This window comes from Octopus sinensis, linkage group LG30 (genome assembly GCF_006345805.1).
Source record: "Octopus sinensis linkage group LG30, ASM634580v1, whole genome shotgun sequence".
In the NCBI taxonomy this organism is placed as follows: domain Eukaryota; kingdom Metazoa; phylum Mollusca; class Cephalopoda; order Octopoda; family Octopodidae; genus Octopus; species Octopus sinensis.
In genome coordinates this window covers 13,639,860-13,658,491 of record NC_043026.1, presented here as the reverse complement: position 1 = coordinate 13,658,491, position 18,632 = coordinate 13,639,860, and the positions used below count along the sequence as shown (strand labels likewise).

The window sequence follows — 18,632 nt, the reverse complement described above, 5'->3', positions numbered from 1 at the left end:
AAAAAGAGGATTTCCATGAATTCGGAAGAAATCTTTTTGGTAAAGAACCAAAAGTTATAAATAGCACATTTCTCAAAGACTGTAATTAGTCTAGCTTTCCTAAAACCTTGAATCATATTTAAAAAAAAAAAATCTCAGATGTAACTAGATAAACCCATCCCTTCCATGACCACCGCCTTGTAGTGCACCTGTATGCTGCAGCATACTGCTTGGAAACCGTTGCTGCGAGCCAAAGCAGTAAAAACAAAAACAAGAATGGAAATAAAGTATTCTTTTACTTGTTTTAGTCATCTGATTGCGGCCATGCTGGAGTACCGTGTTAAAGGGTTTTAGTCAAAGAAATCAACCCCAGGACTTACTCTTTGTAAGCCTAGTACTTATTCTATTGGTCGCTTTTTGCCGAACTGCTAAATTACGGGGATGTAAACAAACCAACACCAGTTGTTAAGTGGTGACGGGGAAGACAAACATGGACACAGAGATTCACTCACATATGTATCAAAATCAAAATCAAATTCGATGACTGGCACCTGTGCTAGTGGGGTGCAAAGAGCACCATACGTGCGTGATCATTGACAGAGTGGATAACCGGCTTCAGTGCAAGTGGCACTTAACCCTTTAGTGTTCTGATTATTCTGTCAAATGTGATGTTTGTTTATTTATATTGTTTTGAATTAATCATGTATTATCTTGTAGTTTAGAGATTGCGGTAATGTGGTTTTTTTAGTTTCAGACATGGTAGGGCTGAGGTGAGTGGCAAGATCTGGTCAGATTCAATATAAAACAGGTTAAATATTCTGGCCGGATATGGCCGGTTTGAATGCTAAAGGGTTAAAAGGCACCATTCGAGCGTGATCATTACCAGCGTTGCCTTACTGGCACTCGAGCCCCGTGCTAGTAAGGTATTAAAAGCACCATCCGAGTGTTATCATTGCCAGAGCAGCTATCTGGCGTCCGTGCCGGTGGCACATAAAAGACACCATTCGAGCGTGATTGTTACCAGCATCACCTTACTGGCACCTGTGCCGGTGGCATGTGTAAAAGATTCAAGCGAAGTCGTTGCCAGTACCGCCTGACTGGCCCCTGTGCCGGTAGCAAGTAAAAAGCACCCACTATACTCTCGGAGTGGTTGGCTTTAGGAAGGGCATCCAGCTGTAGAAACTCTGCCAGATCAAGACTGAAGCCTGGTGCAGCCATCTGGTTCGCCAGCCCTCAGTAATTCGTCCAACCCATGCTAGCATGGAAAGCGGACGTTAAACGACGACGATGATGATATATATACATAACAGGCTTCTTTCAGTTTCCATCAACCAAATCCACTCACAAGACTGGATGGCCTGAGGTGAGATTAGAAGACACTTGCCCAAGGACCCACACAGTGGAACTGAACCCGGAACCATGTGGATAGGAAGCAAGCTTCTTATTTCTTTATTGTCCACAAGGGGCTAAACATAGAGGGGACAGACAAAGGGATTAAGTCGATTACATCGACCCCAGTGCATAACTAGTACTTAATTTATCGACCCCGAAGGGATGAAAGGCTAAGTCGACCTCGGCGGAATTTGAACTCAGAACGTAACGGCAGACGAAATACCTATTTCTTTACTACCTACAAGGGGCTAAACAAAGGGGACAAACAAGGACAGACAAAGGGATTAAGTCGATTACATCGACCCCAGTGCGTAACTGGTACTTAATTTATCGACCCCGAAGGGATGAAAGGCTAAGTCGACCTCGGCGGAATTTGAACTCAGAACGTAACGGCAGACGAAATACCTATTTCTTTACTACCTACAAGGGGCTAAACAAAGGGGACAAACAAGGACAGACAAAGGGATTAAGTCGATTACATCGACCCCAGTGCGTAACTGGTACTTAATTTATCGACCCTGAAGGGATGAAAGGCAAAGTCGACCTCAGCAGAATTTGAACTCAAAACGTAATGGTAGACGAAATACCGCTAAGCATTTCGCGCGGCATGCTAACATTTCTGCCAGATCACCACCTTCTCTTAACAACCAATGTTGGTGTGGTTTGTGTTCATAACTTAGCAATCCAGCAAACGAGACTGATAGAATAAGTATTAGGCTTAGAAAGAATAAGTCCTGGGGTTGATTTGCTTGACTAAAAGTGGTGCTCCAGCATGGCTACAGGTCAAATGACTGAAACAAGTAAAAGAATCACCTCACCTTTTCTTTGGATGGTACAAAAAAAGAGCTGAAGACATTGGTCTATCTTTGTATATTCAAAAACAACGAAATCATTGTGCTTTTTTTTCTGAGAATAGCTTTATTGTTCATTCATAAATGCATAATATGTATAGTAATTTATATATGTGTGCATGTGTGTGTATGCATACATACATGTACACACACACACACACATATATATATATATATATATATATATAAAATAAATGCGGGGATAATTATAATCCAAGCGATCACCTCATGTAGGATTTCATGTAGGAACCTGGCTAGAGTAGCATTCCAATAACTGAAAGAAAATCAGTTACACTTCAACTGATGTTAAAAAGGAGCACTTTGTGAATCCATGGTATGGCCCTCACAAAGTGGATAATAATTAATCTAATCGAGAAAAAGAGAAGTCAAATCAAGCTTATGAATGTTTCCATAAATGAACGTTGCGCAGGAGCGGCTGCGTGGTAAGTAGCTTGCTAACCAACCACATGGTTCCGGGTTCAGTCCCACTGCGTGGCATCTGGGGCAAGTGTCTTCTGCTATAGCCTCGGGCCGACCAAAGCCTTGTGAGTGGATTTGGTAGACGGAAACTGAAAGAAGCCTGTCGTATATATGTATATATATATATGTGTGTGTGTATGTTTGTGTGTCTGTGTTGTCCCCCTAGCATTGCTTGACAACCGATGCTGTGGTGTGTTAGGTCCCCGTCACTTAGCGGTTCGGCAAAAGAGACCGATAGAATAAGTACTGGGCTTACAAAGAATAAGTCCCGGGGTCGATTTGCTCGACTAAAGGCGATGCTCCAGCATGGCCGCAGTCAAATGACTGAAACAAGTAAAAGAGTAAAAGAGAGAGTAAGAGTTGCTTATTCTATATGCAGTACACGCAACATGTGTATTAACATTATAGTTCAAACACTTCTTCAGATATCCAGATTTGAAACCCCAACTTATACATTTATCTATCCACACACACACACACATGCAAGAAAAGGCATAAATAAGGGGTCTTACATATGTTTTTTTTTTATTTGTTCAATTTTTTTACTTACAACTGTTTCTGATAAGCATTACAGGTGCGTTCATAGTTCTGTATACTCAATCAGTCAATTGATCAAAGGATTGAGTAAAGAGATCTAAGAACGCACCTATATCAGAAACAGCTGTTAGTTGCACAAATAAAGGAATATATAAAGCTCATTATTTACGCTCTTTCTTGTATATCACTTAACCCCAATTTAGCTGGGAATTCAGCTATGGATTTACAAAACTGACCGGTATTGGACTACAATCTTAGACCCTGCCACAGGTTTACATGGACCTCTTTACTTATATGAAAACATTTTGTTAGCCTGGGGTACTCCTGTTAACAGATTGCATGGATTGACAAACCCTCATCACATCATCATCATCATCATCACCATTTAGCGTCCGTTCTCCATGCTAGCATGGGTTGGACGGTTCAACTGGGGTCTGGGAAGCCAGAAGGCTGCATCAGGCCCAGTCTGATCTGGCGGTGTTTCTACGGCAGGATGCCCTTCCTAACGCCAACCACTCCGTGAGTGTAGTGGGTGCTTTTTACGTGCCACCCGCACAGGTGCCAGACGGAGCTGGCAAACGGCCACGAACGGATGGTGCTTTTACGTGCCACCGGCACGGGGTCCAGGCGAGGCTGGCAACGAACACGAACGGATTGTGCTTTTACGTGCCACCTCATTAATAACAGTACACACACACACATATATACATACACACACACACATGTATAGGAAGTTAATTATATGGCAGTCATAAAGCGACCAATGGTTTCACATCCGTAAAGTGCTTAGCCTTATAGACGGTTCAACAGACTTCCATGGCAGTGGACATCTGACCTGCAGGCATCTATAAGGCTAAGTGCTTCATCGATGCAAAACCTTTGGCCACTCTATGACTAGCCTTATATATATAACTTCCTATAAACACATTACTGCTCTCATGTTTTGAGTGTGCTTCTTTTTCAGATATATGATCCACTGATGATATATTTACTCTTGTACTTGTTTCAGTCATTTGACTGCGGCCATACTGGAGCACCGCCTTTGGTCGAGCAAATCGACCCCGGGACTTATTCTTTGTAAGCCCAGTACTTATTCTATCGGTCTCTTTTGCCGAACCGCTAAGTAACGGGGACGTAAACACACCAGCATCGGTTGTCAAGCAATGCTAGGGGGGACAAACACACACACATACATATATATATATATACATACATACGACAGGCTTCTTTCAGTTTCCGTCTACCAAATCCACTCACAAGGCATTGGTCGGCCCGGGGCTATAGCAGAAGGCACTTGCCCAAGATGCCACACAGCGGGACTGAACCCGGAACCATGTGGTTGTTTAGCAAGCTACTTACCACACAGCCACTCTTGCGCCTATATATATATATAATTATTATTTGAGGGAATAAAATCCAAACTTACAAGGATAAAAAATTCAATTTAGAAATACTAAATCAAATTCCACACAATATAATATAGATATAAAAACTTTATATCATCATCATCATCGTTTAGCGTCTGCTTTCCATGCTAGCATGGGTTGGACGATTTTGACTGAGGGCTGGCGAACGAGATGGTTGCACCAGGCTGTGGAATGGAATAAACAATGTTTCATGATGGAAATGTTACGTCGATTTGCATTCTCATTTCTTCAATTAAATCATATATATATGTGTGTGTGTGTGTGTGTGTGTGTGTGTTACATTATATATAGATTATATAAAGGGGAACAGATGAAAAAAAAAAATCTACAACGAAAACAAATTTTCTTCCCTTCTGAGAAATAACAAATTCAGTGAAAAAGAAAGGAAAATATAAAATAAAACAGAAAATTATATGCATACATATATAAAAATATCAGTTTGTAACAGCAAAAAAAAAAGAAAAAGAAAAATGCTCCACCCCAGCCCACGTGCTCTCACCCACCAAAACAACAAAAAACAAAAAAAAAAACTCATTTTGTCTGTTGTACATTATACGTGTGCATATAAATATGTATGCACATGTACGTATGTATGTGTGAATATGTGTGTGCGTGTATATATATACTCTTTACTCTTTTACTTTGTTTCAGTCATTTGACTGCGGCCATGCTGGAGCACCGCCTTTAATCGAGCAACTCGACCCCAGGACTTATTCTTTGTAAGCCCAGTACTTATTCTATCGGTCTCTTTTGCCGAACCGTTAAGTAACGGGGACATAAACACACCAGCATCGGTTGTCAAGCAATGCTAGGGGGACAAACACAAACATATATATATATATATATATATATATATTATATATATATACATACATACGACAGGCTTCTTTCAGTTTCCGTCTACCAAATCCACTCACAAGGCATTGGTCGGCCCGGGGCTATAGCAGAAGGCACTTGCCCAAGATGCCACACAGCGGGACTGAACCCGGAACCATGTGGTTGTTTAGCAAGCTACTTACCACACAGCCACTCTTGCGCCTATATATATATATAATTATTATTTGAGGGAATAAAATCCAAACTTACAAGGATAAAAAATTCAATTTAGAAATACTAAATCAAATTCCACACAATATAATATAGATATAAAAACTTTATATCATCATCATCATCGTTTAGCGTCTGCTTTCCATGCTAGCATGGGTTGGACGATTTTGACTGAGGGCTGGCGAACGAGATGGTTGCACCAGGCTGTGGAATGGAATAAACAATGTTTCATGATGGAAATGTTACGTCGATTTGCATTCTCATTTCTTCAATTAAATCATATATATATGTGTGTGTGTGTGTGTGTGTGTGTTACATTATATATAGATTATATAAAGGGGAACAGATGAAAAAAAAAAATCTACAACGAAAACAAATTTTCTTCCCTTCTGAGAAATAACAAATTCAGTGAAAAAGAAAGGAAAATATAAAATAAAACAGAAAATTATATACATACATATATAAAAATATCAGTTTGTAACAGCAAAAAAAAAAGAAAAAGAAAAATGCTCCACCCCAGCCCACGTGCTCTCACCCACCAAAACAACAAAAAACAAAAAAAAAACTCAACTCATTTTGTCTGTTGTGCATTATACGTGTGCATATAAATATGTATGCACATGTACGTATGTATGTGTGAATATGTGTGTGCGTGTATATATATACTCTTACTCTTTTACTTTGTTTCAGTCATTTGACTGCGGCCATGCTGGAGCACCGCCTTTAATCGAGCAACTCGACCCCAGGACTTATTCTTTTGTAAGCCCAGTACTTATTCTATCGGTCTCTTTTGCCGAACCGTTAAGTAACGGGGACATAAACACACCAGCATCGGTTGTCAAGCAATGCTAGGGGGACAAACACAAACATATATATATATATATATATATACATATATAAGACGGGCTTCTTTCAGTTTCCGTCTACCAAATCCACTCACAAGGCTTTGGTTGGCCTGAGGCTATAGTAGAAGACACTTGCCCAAGGTGCCATGCAGTGGGACTGAACCCGGAACCATGTGGTTGGTAAGCAAGCTACTTACCACACAGCCACTCCTGCGCCTATGTAATTATATATATATAATTATATATATATATATTATATAATTATAACAATAATTAAAGGTTTAGCAACAAGTTGCTTAACCACATACCGAAGAATTTAGAAATAGCAGCCAAAAGACCGTTATTTCTTTTTGCGAAAAGAAATAATGGTCTTTTGGCTGCTATTTCTAAATATTTCGGTATGTGGTTAAGCAACTTGTTGCTAAACCTTTAATTATTGTTATAATCTCTATATATAAAAGTAAGGTTGTGTGTCTGTCTCCTACGATTTAGATTCTTAACTACTCCCACATTTTGCAGTGCAGTTTAAACCAAAACCGAGTATCTTATAGTCGTCATTCATATCGAGCACTTCTGGGTATTAGTGCGCGTCTACGATGAGTCTACGATTTTAAAAATAATTTACCATCATTTTTTTCCATTTTAATGCATTTTTTTCGCTATTACATAAGGGAAGTAATTCTATAAAAATGTCTACGATGAGTCAACGATTTAAAAAAAAAATTTACCATAATTTTTTTTTTCCATTTTTAATGCATTCTTTTGCTATTTTTGGGCTATAACTCTCTAAAAATGCTTTACAAACCCGAGCAACGCCGGGCGATACTGCTAGTTATATATAAAACTTCTTGTATAAGTTTTTACCGAATATGGTTCCTTTCCATACCAAAACTACTTGGTGAAATTTACTAATTATAAATTAATAATTTTTTTACCCTATATGTATAATATATATATACATACATATATGTATATATATACATACATATATGTATATATAATGCAATTGGTGTTAGGAAGGGCATCCAGCCGTAGAAACACTGCCAGATCTGACTAGGCTTGATGAAGCCTTCCGGCTTCACAGACCCCAGTTGAACCGTCCAACCCATGCTAGCATGGAAAACGGATGCTAAACGATGATGATGATATATATATATATATATATACACACACACACACACACACCCAAACACAATGTTTGTTTTTTATGTTCAGTTATAATACAAACAATTTTACACAAATTTCATGGGTCACTCTACACTTGTGTAGAGTACAAATTTATTATTATTATACAAGGATGTTGTAGACAGTGACTTCGAAGTTGCCGACAATGATTTAACTGACAAAAACTTCAAAGTTACTATCAGTAACATTCTTGTATAAGAATACTAAATATATATATACACACACACACACCTTTATATAATACTAGCAGTATCGCCCGGCGTTGCTCAGGTTTGTAAGGGAAATAACTATAAAGCATTTTTAGAGAGTTATAGCCAAAAAATAGCAAAAAAATTGTGGTAAATTTTTTTTTTAGTTAAAAAAGGTCGAGTTGCGTCCCCTAGACAGTCTGTGGTTTGTGTTTCTGATTCTCGACCCCATGTCGAATTTATCGATTTTTTTTCAGAACTGGGGGAACTTTTCAAAATTTTCGCTGCGTTAGTTTTGAATTATGACATTGGGCTATGTGTGTGTCAAGTTTCATCAGAATCGGTTGAAAGCCGTGGTCAGGGTGAGGGTACAACCTAACAGACACACAGACACGCACACAGACAAACTGCCGTTTATATATAGAGAGAAGAGATATACATTCTCACAAACACATAAATACTTGCATACACACAGTCACTTCACATGCACAAACACATACATACTTCATGCAAAAGCCACATGTACGTATGTATAAGTTAGCAAAGTAAATTATGTGATAATACTGTTGAAATATCAAAATATCAAATGCTAGCCATATGCGCTTTGTTCTCTCCTGCGTAAACTCTTCAAGCGCACGTATGTGCATGTGTGTGTTTATATATATTTCTTTACTACCCACAAGGGGATAAACACAGAGGGGACAAACAAGGACAGACACACGGATTAAGTCGATTGCATCGACCCCAGTGTGTAACTGGTACTTATTTAATCGACCCCGAAAGGATGAAAGGCAAAGTCGACCTCGGCGGAATTTGAACTCAGAATGTAGTGGCAGACAAAATACCTATTTCTTTACTACCCACAAGGGGCTAAACAAGGACAGACAAAGGGATTAAGTCGATTACATCGACCCCAGTGTGTAACTGGTACTTATTTAATCGACCCTGAAAGGATGAAAGGCAAAGTCGACCTCGGCGGAATTTGAACTCAGAATGTAGCGGCAGACAAAATACCTATTTCTTTACTACCCACAAGGGGCTAAACAAGGACAGACAAAGGGATTAAGTCGATTACATCGACCCCAGTGTGTAACTGGTACTTATTTAATCGACCCTGAAAGGATGAAAGGCAAAGTCGACCTCGGCGGAATTTGAACTCAGAATGTAGCGGCAGACAAAATACCTATTTCTTTACTACACACAAGGGGCTAAACAAGGACAGAAAAAGGGATTAAGTCGATTACATCGACCCCAGTGTGTAACTGGTACTTATTTAATCGACCCTGAAAGGATGAAAGGCAAAGTCGACCTCGGCGGAATTTGAACTCAGAATGTAGCGGCAGACAAAATACCTATTTCTTTACTACATACACACACAGGGGCTAAACAAGGACAGACAAAGGGATTAAGTCGATTACATCGACCCCAGTGTGTAACTGGTACTTATTTAATCGACCCTGAAAGGATGAAAGGCAAAGTCGACCTCGGCGGAATTTGAACTCAGAATGTAGCGCAGACACAAATACCTATTTCTTTACTACACCAAGGGGCTAAACAAGGACAGACAAAGGGATTAAGTCGATTACATTGACCCCAGTGGTGTAACTGGTACTTATTTAATCGACCCTGAAAGGATGAAAGGCAAAGTCGACCTCGGCGGAATTTGAACTCAGAATGTAGCGGCAGACAAAATACCTATTTCTTTACTACACACAAGGGGCTAAACAAGGACAGACAAAGGGATTAAGTCGATTACATCGACCCCAGTGGTAACTGGTACTTATTTAATCGACCCTGAAAGGATGAAAGGCAAAGTCGACCTCGGCGGAATTTGAACTCAGAATGTAGCGGCAGAGACAAAATACCTATTTCTTTACTACACACAAGGGGCTAAACAAGGACAGACAAAGGGATTAGTCGATTACATTGACCCCAGTGTGTAACTGTTACTTATTTAATCGACCCTGAAAGGATGAAAGGCAAAGTCGACCTCGGCGGAATTTGAACTCAGAATGTAGCGGCAGACAAAATACCTATTCTTTACTACCCACAAGGGGCTAAACAAGGACAGACAAAGGGATTAAGTCGATTACATCGACCCCAGTGTGTAACTGGTACTTATTAATCGACCCTGAAAGGATGAAAGGCAAAGTCGACCTCGGCGGAATTTGAACTCAGAATGTAGCGGCAGACAAAAAAACCTATTTCTTTACTACCCACAAGGGGCTAAACAAGGACAGACAAAGGGATTAAGTCGATTACATCGAGACCAGTGCATAACTGGTACTTATTTAATTGACCCCGAAAGGATGAAAGGCAAAGTCGACCTCGGCGGAATTTGAACTCAGAATGTAGTGGCAGAAGAAATACCGATTTCTTTACTACCCACAAGGGGCTAAACACAGAGGGGACAAACAAGGACAGACACATGGATTAAGTCGATTGCATCGACCCCAGTGCATAACTGGTACTTATTTAATTGACCCCGAAAGGATGAAAGGCAAAGTCGACCTCGGCGGAATTTGAACTCAGAACGTAGCGGCAGACAAAATACCTATCTCTTTACTACCCACAAGGGGCTAAACACAGAGGGGGACAAACAAGGACAGACACACGGATTAAGTCGATTATATCACCCCAGTGCGTAACTGGTACTTATTTAATCGACCCTGAAAGGATGAAAGGCAAAGTTGACCTCAGCGGAATTTGAACTCAGAACGTAGCGGCAGAAGAAATACCGATTTCTTTACTACCCACAAGGGGACAAACAAGGACAGATACACGGATTAAGTCGATTATATCGACCCCAGTGCGTAACTGGTACTTATTTAATCGACCCCGAAAGGATGAAAGGCAAAGTCGACCTTGGCGGAATTTGAACTCAGAACGTAGCGGCAGAAGAAATACCGATTTCTTTACTACCCACAAGGGGCTAAACACAGAGGGGACAAACAAGGACAGATACACGGATTAAGTCGATTATATCGACCCCAGTGCGTAACTGGTACTTAATTAAACGACCCCGAAAGGATGAAAGGCAAAGTCGACCTCGGCGCAATTTGAACTCAGAACGCAGCGACAGACGAAATACCGATTTCTTTACTACCCACAAGGGGCTAAACACAGAGGGGACAAACAAGGACAGATACACGGATTAAGTCGATTATATCGACCCCAGTGCGTAACTGGTACTTATTTAATCGACCCCGAAAGGATGAAAGGCAAAGTCGACCTCGGAGGAATTTTAACTCAGAACGTAACGGCGGACGAAATACAGCTACGCATTTCGCCCGGCGTGCTAACGTTTCTGCCAGCTCGCAGTGTGTGTTTATATAATGGACTCTCCCGTCGTTAGATGACGTATGACGGTTTGACAAATTCTTACCGAACAACCACACAGATGATTTGTTTATATAATGATCAAATGATTGTGTAGACACAAGCTCACTCTCTCTGTTGTCGAATCGACATTACCTGTACAGGTGCAACTGGGTGCCACATGTCAGATGCTGAAATGATCGCAAAGCTACGTGAAATGAAGTGCTTTGCTCAAGAACACAATGCAATGCCCGGTCTGGGAATCGAACCCGTGATCTCGCAATCATTGGTGCAACACCTTAACCACTAAGCCATGTGCCTTCACGTGTTTATATATATACATACATATATATACATACATATACATATACATACATACATACATATATATACATACATATACATATATATACATACATATACATATATATACATACATACATATATATATATATATATATACATACATACATATACATATATATATATATATATATACATACATACATATACATACACATATATATATATATACACACACATACATATATCCTTTTTTTCTTTCTTACTCATTTCAGTCATTTGACTGCAGCCATACTGGGGCACCACCTTGAAGGGTTTTAGTTGAACAAAACCCCAGGACATATTTATTTAAAACCTGATACCTATTCTATCAGTTTCTTTTGCCGAACCACTAAGTTACAGGGATGTAAACACACCAACACTTGTTGTCAAGCGGTGGTAGGGGGACAAACACACACACACACATACATACACACACACACACACACACAAGTAACTTGCAAAACAAGAAGAGGAAAAACAAAAAGAGAGAAAAGCCCCTTTAACTAAATAAGGGGGATGGGTAGGTTTGAAAGTAAGGGGAAGAAGGAGCAATGGTTCTAGGCCAGGTGTTGAAAGGCTTAAGTATAATTAATGAAAGGCTAAGCTCAGGTGTTCTGCTATAGAAGGGATACAAGGCTTTCACTGCATTGTATAAACGGTGTTTATCTAGTCTTTATTAGTCAACTCGTTAGCATTCAGATTATCATGTTAATTGTAATGCTTATTTATTGACATTGTTTTGGATTAATCCTGCTTTATCTTGCAGCTTTGAGATTTCATTGATGTGATTGTTTATTTTTAGAATGACATTGTAGGGTAGGTGCAAGAGGCTAGATCTGGCCAGTTTAACCCTTTAGCGTTCAGATTACTCTTATTTATATTAATCATGAATTATCTCGTAGCTTTGAGATTTCATTGATGTGATTGCTTATGTTTAGAATGACATTGTAGGGTAGGTGCAAGGGGCTGGATATGGCCAATCTAACCCTTTATCGTTCAGATTATCAGGTCAAATGTAATGCTTATTTATTTATATTGCTTTGAATTAATCATGCATTGTCTTGCAGCTTTGAGATACATTGTGTGTTCAAATTCCGCCAAGGTCAATTTTGCCTGTCATCCTTTCGGGGTTGATAAATTAAGTACCAGTTACGCACTGGGGTTAATCTAATCGACAGGCCCCCCCTCCCCAAAAATTTCGGGCCTTGTGCCTATAGTAGAAAAGAATAATGTGATTGCTTATTTTTATAATGACCTTGTTAGGAAGGTGTGAGAGGCCTAGTCTGGCCAGACTGAACATAAAACAGGAAGAAAATTTGGGGCTGGTTATGGCCAGATTAAATGCTAAAGAGTTAAACATATCTTGGAGATTTCATCCCACCAAGAAATAGTCGTATGGAGATCTCCCGGCTGTTTCCATCATAAGCGAAAGGTTCTTGCACTTTGCTGGATATTGCTGATGAATTCTTTTCCATGCAGCAATAGAAGGAGTCCTTTTAAAAGGAACAACAGCCTGGACGCTTACCAAAAAAAAAAAAAATCTGGAACTGAAATCCAGGCTGGAGGGAACTTAACACCAGAATGTTGTGGGCAGTTTTAAACAGATCTTGGAAATTTCATCCCACTGATGGCATGCTAAACAAAATATGTAGATTAACTCTTTCAGACAACCTTGAGAGGAATTTTTTTTCTCCATGCTACAGTTGAGTCAGGTTTTTTTACATGGAGCCACAGCCTGGGCCACTTACCAAAACACTGGAATCCAAGCTAGATGTGACTTAACACTTGAATGCTAAGGGAAGTCTTAACCCTTTAGCATTCGGATTATCCTGTCGAATGTAATGCTTATTTACTCACATTGTTTTGAATTAATCCTGCTTTATCTTGCAGCTCTGATATTTCAGTGATGTGATTGTTTATTTTTAGAATGACATTGTAGGGTAGGTGCAAGGGGCTAGATCTGGCCAGTTTAACCCTTTAGCACTTAGATTACTCTTATTTATATTGCTTTGAATTAATCATGAATTATCTTGTAGCTTTGAGATTTCAGCGATGTGATTGTATATTTTTAGAATGACATTGTAGGGTAGGTGCAAGGGGCTGGATCTGGCCAGTTTAACCCTTTAGCGTTCAGATTACCCTGTCAAATGTAATGCTTATTTATTTATATTGCTTTGAATTAATCATGAATTATCTTGTAGCTTTGAGATTTCAGCGATGTGATTGTATATTTTTAGAATGACATTGTAGGGTAGGTGCAAGGGGCTGGATCTGGCCAGTTTAACCCTTTAGCGTTCAGATTACCCTGTCAAATGTAATGCTTATTTATTTATATTGCTTTGAATTAATCATGAATTATCTTGTAGCTTTGAGATTTCAGCGATGTGATTGTATATTTTTAGAATGACATTGTAGGTAGGTGCAAGGGGCTGGATCTGGCCAGTTTAACCCTTTAGCGTTCAGATTACCCTGTCAAATGTAATGCTTATTTATTATATTGCTTTGAATTAATCATGAATTATCTTGTAGCTTTGAGATTTCAGCGATGTGATTGTATATTTTTAGAATGACATTGTAGGGTAGGTGCAAGGGGCTGGATCTGGCCAGTTTAACCCTTTAGCGTTCAGATTACCCTGTCAAATGTAATGCTTATTTATTTATATTGCTTTGAATTAATCATGCATTATCTTGTAGCTTTGAGATTTCAGCGATGTGATTGTATATTTTTAGAATGACATTGTAGGGTAGGTGCAAGGGGCTGGATCTGGCCAGTTTAACCCTTTAGCGTTCAGATTACCCTGTCAAATGTAATGCTTATTTATTTATATTGCTTTGAATTAATAATGCATTAATCTCATAACTTTGCAATTTCAATGATGTGATAGTTTATTTTCAGAATGACATTGTAGTGTAGGTGTGAGAGGTCGGATCTGACCAGTCCAAAAACAAAACGGGTAGAATATTTTTGGCCAAATATGGCCAGTGTAAATGTTTAGCATTTAGTGTGTGATTAGGGAGCTAGCTTCCTAACTACATGGTTTCGGGTTCAGTCCCACTGCGTGGAACTTTGGCCAGGTGTCTTCCACTATGGCCCCCGAGCAGACCAAAGCTTTGTCATTGAATTCGGTAGGCGGAAGTTACTGTTGTGTGTGTATGTGGATGGAAGCACTCCGTCGGTTACGACGACGAGGGTTCCGGTTGATCCGAATCAACGGAACAGCCTGCTCGTGAAATTAACGTGTAAGTGGCTGAGCACTCCACAGACACGTGTACCCTTAACGTAGTTCTCGGGGATATTCAGCGTGACACAGAGAGCGACAAGGCCAGCCCTTTGAAATACAGGTACAACAGAAACAGGAAGTAAGATTGAGAGAAAGAGTGGTGAAAGAGTACAGCAGGGATCACCACCAACCCCTGCCGGAGCCTCGTGGAGCTTTTAGGTGTTTTCGCTCAATAAACACTCACAACGCCCAGTCTGGGAATCGAAACCGCGATCCTATGACCGCGAGTCCGCTGCCCTAACCACTGGGCCATTGCACCTCAGCAGAATTGTGTGTATGTGTGCGTATAGCTGCTCAATGCCTCTCCGAAAGAGAGAGGGGGATTACTCTGTCAAATGTAATGCTTATTTAGTCATATTGCTTTGAATTAATCATGAATTATCTTGTAGCTTCGAGATATCAGTGATGTGGCTGGTTATTCTTGGAATGAGATTGTAAGGTTGGGGTGAGAGGCCAAAACTGGTCGGCTTCAACATAAAACAGGGAAAATATTTGGGCCAGATATATATATACCCAGTCTAAATGCTAAAGAGTTACAGTTGGAGTAATTAGGAAATTTAAAAGAAAAACTTAATAAACAAGAATTTGTAAAGGTTCATTTACAGACTGATTAATTGTGCGGTACCCCACAACTCCACTTTGTTTTATATATATACATATATATGACGGGCTTCTTTCAGTTTCCGTCTACCAAATCCACTCACAAGGCTATAGTAGAAGACACTTGCCCAAGGTGCCACACAGCAGGACTGAACTCAGAACCATGTGGTTGGTAAGCAAGCTACTTACCACACAGCCACTCTTGCACCTATATAAATATCTAATTATTAAAGCAGAAAAATTATTTTTATTTTCTCAAATATATAATGTTATACCAAGGACTTCCTAGTTTTTATTCTACGAAACACACATACACACACACATCTTGCATACACATATACAATACATGAATATGTATTATATATAATAATAACAACAACAATAATAATAATAATAATAATAATAATATGAGGGAATATTATTCCAAAATTACAGGGAAAAATTCAATTTAGAAATACCAAATCAAATTTCACAAAATATAATATATATATATATATAAATTAGAAAAAAAAAAACACACCTTTTATCAATTCAATAATGAAAAATTAAATTATACCATCTAGAAAAATTACACCTTATAGAAAGATTAAATATAAGATAAAACATAACGATGATTAAGTGATGTGCAAAATAATAAATAATAAATAAATATATACGTTTTATTTATTATTTTGCACATTATTTAATCATTGTTATACGTTTTATCTTATATTTAATCTTTCTATAATACGTAATTTTTCGAAATGGTATAATTTAATTTTTCATTATTGAATTGCTAAATGGTGTTTTTTTTTCTAATTTATATATATATATATATATACATAATCTATATATGTATAATACATACATAATATATACATGCATGCATACATACATATATATTACATTAATGCAGGTTTTATTTTATAAACATACTGTATGGTTATTATGCTATACATACATATACCTTGTATTTATTGTGTTATAGATATATACCTTGCCTTTACATATATATATATATATATACATATATCGTATGTATTTTATAATATATTAATACAAAGAATGACAGCCCCCCACAAAAAAACCAGCAGCAATGATCTCTTGTTTATGCAGTAGCTGTTTTCTGGGAACCCTGCAAAGATAAAAAAAAAAGGAGAATTGGTACATAAATGCTAATAAGGACATTAACAACAGGTGTCTTTCGACTAATAATAATAATAATGAAATTATTGTATACAGTGCTCAGGTGCACCACAACTTGTCAGAAAGTGCGTATAAAGTACATGCAGTAATGTAGAAATGTCTGGAAAGCGAACAATGTTTGAGTCCAGGTGTAGTATTGGCGAATCTCAGAAAGCATGAGATTATAGTAACCCTTTTCTTACTATATTTAGGCTATTATTTCTAGCATACAGAGTGACCACATTGAGGTCTCCTTCCCTCATTTCTTCTGCTCTTTATTTTTCTTCTTAACCCTTTCCTTACTATATTTAGGCTATTATTTCTAGCATATAGAGTGACCACATTGAGGTCTCCTTCCCTCATTTCTTAATAATAATAATAATAATGAAATTATTGTATACAGTGCTCAGGTGCACTACAACTTGTCAGAAAGTGCGTATAAAGTATATGCAGTAATGTACAAATGTCTGGAAAGCGAACAATGTATGAGTCAGATACATGCTTGTGTGTGTATGGAGGGGAGAAAATCAGGTGTAGTGTTGGCGAATAATATAATAATAATAATAATGAAATTATTGTATACAGTGCTCAGATGCACCACAATTTGTCAGAAAGTGCATATAAAGCATATGCAGTAATGTAGAAATGTCTGGGAAGTGAACAATGTATGAGTCAGATACATGCTTGTGTGTGTATGGAGGGGAGGAAATCAGGTGTAGTGTTGGCGAATCTCAGGAAGCATGGAAGTTTTGAAGGATGCAGTGCTCCGACAACTAACAACCGATGCCGGCAGTTTGTTCCATGCTTCAGCAACTCTCAGCGTGAAAAAATGCTTCCTGATGTCATGGGAGCTGTGCTGTTTTCTGACTTTGTAAATATGTCCACGGGTGTTAGACGGGTGGAGTTTGAAAAGGTGCTCAGAGTTATTGTTAGTAAGATGGTTGATAATTTTATGGGTGTCTGCATATGCAGTAATGTACAAATGTCTGGAAAGCAAACAGTGTGTGAGTCTGATACATGCTTGCGTGAGTATGGAGGGGAGAAAATCTGGTGTAGTGTTGGCGAATCTCAGGAAGCATGGAAGTTTTGAAGGATGCAGTGCTCTGACAACTAACAACTGATGCCGGCAGTTTGTTCCATGCTTCAGCAACTCCTAGCATGAAAAAAATGTTTCCTAAAGTCATGGGAGCTGTGCTGTTTTCTGACTTTGTAAATATGTCCACGGGTGTTAGACGGGTGGAGTTTGAAAAGGTGCTCAGAGTTATTGTTTGTAAGATGGTTAATAATTTTATGGGTGTCTGCCAAGTCAGCTGCCAGACGTCGGAGTTTTAATGTATCCATGCCCAGGGAAGTAAGGCGTTCAGAATATGGATGAATTAAATTAAGCTGGTGCTTGTGGAAGTGAAGCCTATGGCAGGGACAAAAGAGATTACAGGCATAGGGAGGAATATAGATGTTGCATGGATGGGGGTCAAACCAAGAAAGAAAGGTCAGGCTTGGTGGAACACCGTCACATGGAGAGAGAAGAGGAAGATTTAGAGGCAGAGGGATAGAAGAATTAGGGAGGGACGAGAAAAAAAGAAAAGGGACAGAGTGAAGTGGAAGAGGAGGGAGGGTGAGAATGAAGAAAAAGCCAGGAAATGTGAGAGAGGGGGAATGAAAGAAAGAATAGTGGAAAGAACGAAATGTATATATACATGTGTGTATATGTGTGTATATATATATATGTGTATGTGTATTGTATTTACTGATTGACTTTTGAAATTGTTAATTTGCAAGTATTATACTAATGTATTTTCAGGCAGAACTAAACTTTATCAAAAAATCCCCTCCAAAAGGGAATGCTTGAAAGGGGTATATATAGAGGAAAATTGAAAAAGTCTTTAACATTTTGAGCCTTTGCTCTTCAGCAGAAAGGAATAAAGAGCAAATAAAGAGAGAGAGAATATATATATATATATATATATATATATATATATATATATAATATATA

At 38.6% G+C, this 18,632-nt stretch overlaps 1 protein-coding gene across 1 annotated transcript in view; it reads right to left on the bottom strand.

Moving 5' to 3' along the window:
- Positions 1 to 16,481: 16,481 nt before the first annotated feature.
- The window catches only part of LOC115226627 (hydroxymethylglutaryl-CoA synthase 1), a 39,016-nt gene continuing 36,865 nt past the window's right edge, over positions 16,482 to 18,632 (bottom strand). Inside the window, exon 9 of the mRNA XM_029797640.2 lies at positions 16,482 to 16,589. Within this exon, the coding sequence (XP_029653500.1) occupies positions 16,563 to 16,589 (27 nt within the window). The 3' untranslated portion in view covers positions 16,482 to 16,562. The remainder of the gene's footprint in view (positions 16,590 to 18,632) is intronic.